The sequence below is a fragment of the Sinocyclocheilus anshuiensis genome, unplaced genomic scaffold (assembly GCF_001515605.1).
Source record: "Sinocyclocheilus anshuiensis isolate Anshui unplaced genomic scaffold, SAMN03320099.WGS_v1.1 scaffold989, whole genome shotgun sequence".
Classification (NCBI taxonomy): Eukaryota; Metazoa; Chordata; class Actinopteri; order Cypriniformes; family Cyprinidae; genus Sinocyclocheilus; species Sinocyclocheilus anshuiensis.
The window spans coordinates 64,256-65,778 of NW_015554143.1; the positions used below are offsets into that span (position 1 = coordinate 64,256).

Genomic DNA, 1,523 nt, shown 5'->3' on the forward strand with positions numbered 1-1,523 from the left:
CTGGATTTAAACATTCTTCGAAACATTTGGGATAATGTAAGTACACAAGTCAGCAAAATATATAACACTGTTCTAGTGGTTTTTGGATATTTTAATAAAAAAATCTTACATATTGTGCCTTTAAATCGACAGCTCTAATACAAAGTTTTGAGCGAATAAGAGACAAAAGTACACATCTCAGACTAAAGTTAATGTCTCTCACACCAAACAAGTTTTATTTGTGTACAGCCACAATATTAACGCAAACAGACGCCAACCTTCCTTATAAATAACGTCACGTTCTCTTACCCGGGATCTCTGCATGGGATTGTCAAAGTCCGTCCCCTCTGGAGCCAAACACAGCCATCCGCCATAGATCGGCTTGGCCTGCGAGAAAATCAAAACATATTATTAAAATCTTGAGTCAACAATGGTACAAGTTGGAACATTTTGCAGTTTGATTGTGATGATGGTCATCACAAGATTGAGATTTTGATCACTTTGAGGGACTAGCATAACCAGTTTTAAAGTGTAAGCTACAGGTGCGAGCTTAGACGCAGCGGAGCAGGGCTAGGCAAGTTAATACAGCTTCACTATGGAGCAGATGTTTTGCCTCAAAGGTTAAAAACGCAGGGTTATTAAGCAGCGTCTCGCCTGCAATCAAAAACGCAAGCTCATCTTATTCAAAGCTGATGCGGCTGACACTTTTACGATCTAACCTTCTCAATGAATGCAATGACCTCAAATTTATGACTTGAATATTCTCTGTCCTCGCATGCAAAATAAGGACCAAACAAGACCTTGATGTTGTAAAATTAGCCATAAGTTGAGCTTGAGCTAAATAATGACACTATTGTCTTTTAGAATTGCTTTACAGTTCAGTTTTCATAATTGATTTTGCCGTTTTCTTTTTTATTACTCTGTGTCAATTGTGCTTTGACACAATCTGTATAAAATATAGAAATAAAAGAACTTGATATGTAGGGATGGGAATTTTCAGGCACCTCAAGATCCGATCCAATTCCCATTTTGGGAATCATGATCCAATTCCAAACAGATCCTCGTTTTTTTCTTATTTATTAATTTATTAATGAGTGTACCGCCTTTGAATGTCAAATTTATTTGTGCATTTTTATTAAATTACTTTTGCATAATTATAAGTAACTTTTGAACATAATTACAAATTTAATAATAAAATCGAAACAATTATATGTCAGGGTTTTTCCTGCATAGAGAATTATGAAGCGGGTTGTCGACAAACCTCTTTTTTTAGTCCAAAGGTTCACATATTTGGCATACATGGGCATACATGTTTACTTGATATTTCTTTACACAGAATCATCATTTCTATTCATTTTCCACTGATTTACGCGATCTGATGAGCATTATCTATCTGTGTTTTCGCTTCATATCTAGGGCTGGGTATCGTTCAAAATGTTTCGATATCGATACCGATACCTTGACTTCGATACCGGTTCCTGAACGATACTTTTTTCGATACCAATTTTATGAAATCAATTTTAACAAGATTGCATTATTTAAAA

General features: G+C 35.3%; 1 protein-coding gene across 1 annotated transcript in view; it reads right to left on the reverse strand.

The window, feature by feature from the left end:
• The window catches only part of LOC107670543 (myosin phosphatase Rho-interacting protein-like), a 65,082-nt gene that overhangs the window by 54,783 nt on the left and 8,776 nt on the right, over window positions 1-1,523 (reverse strand). Inside the window, exon 2 of the mRNA XM_016463186.1 lies at window positions 289-366. Within this exon, the coding sequence (XP_016318672.1) occupies window positions 289-366 (78 nt within the window). The remainder of the gene's footprint in view (window positions 1-288; window positions 367-1,523) is intronic.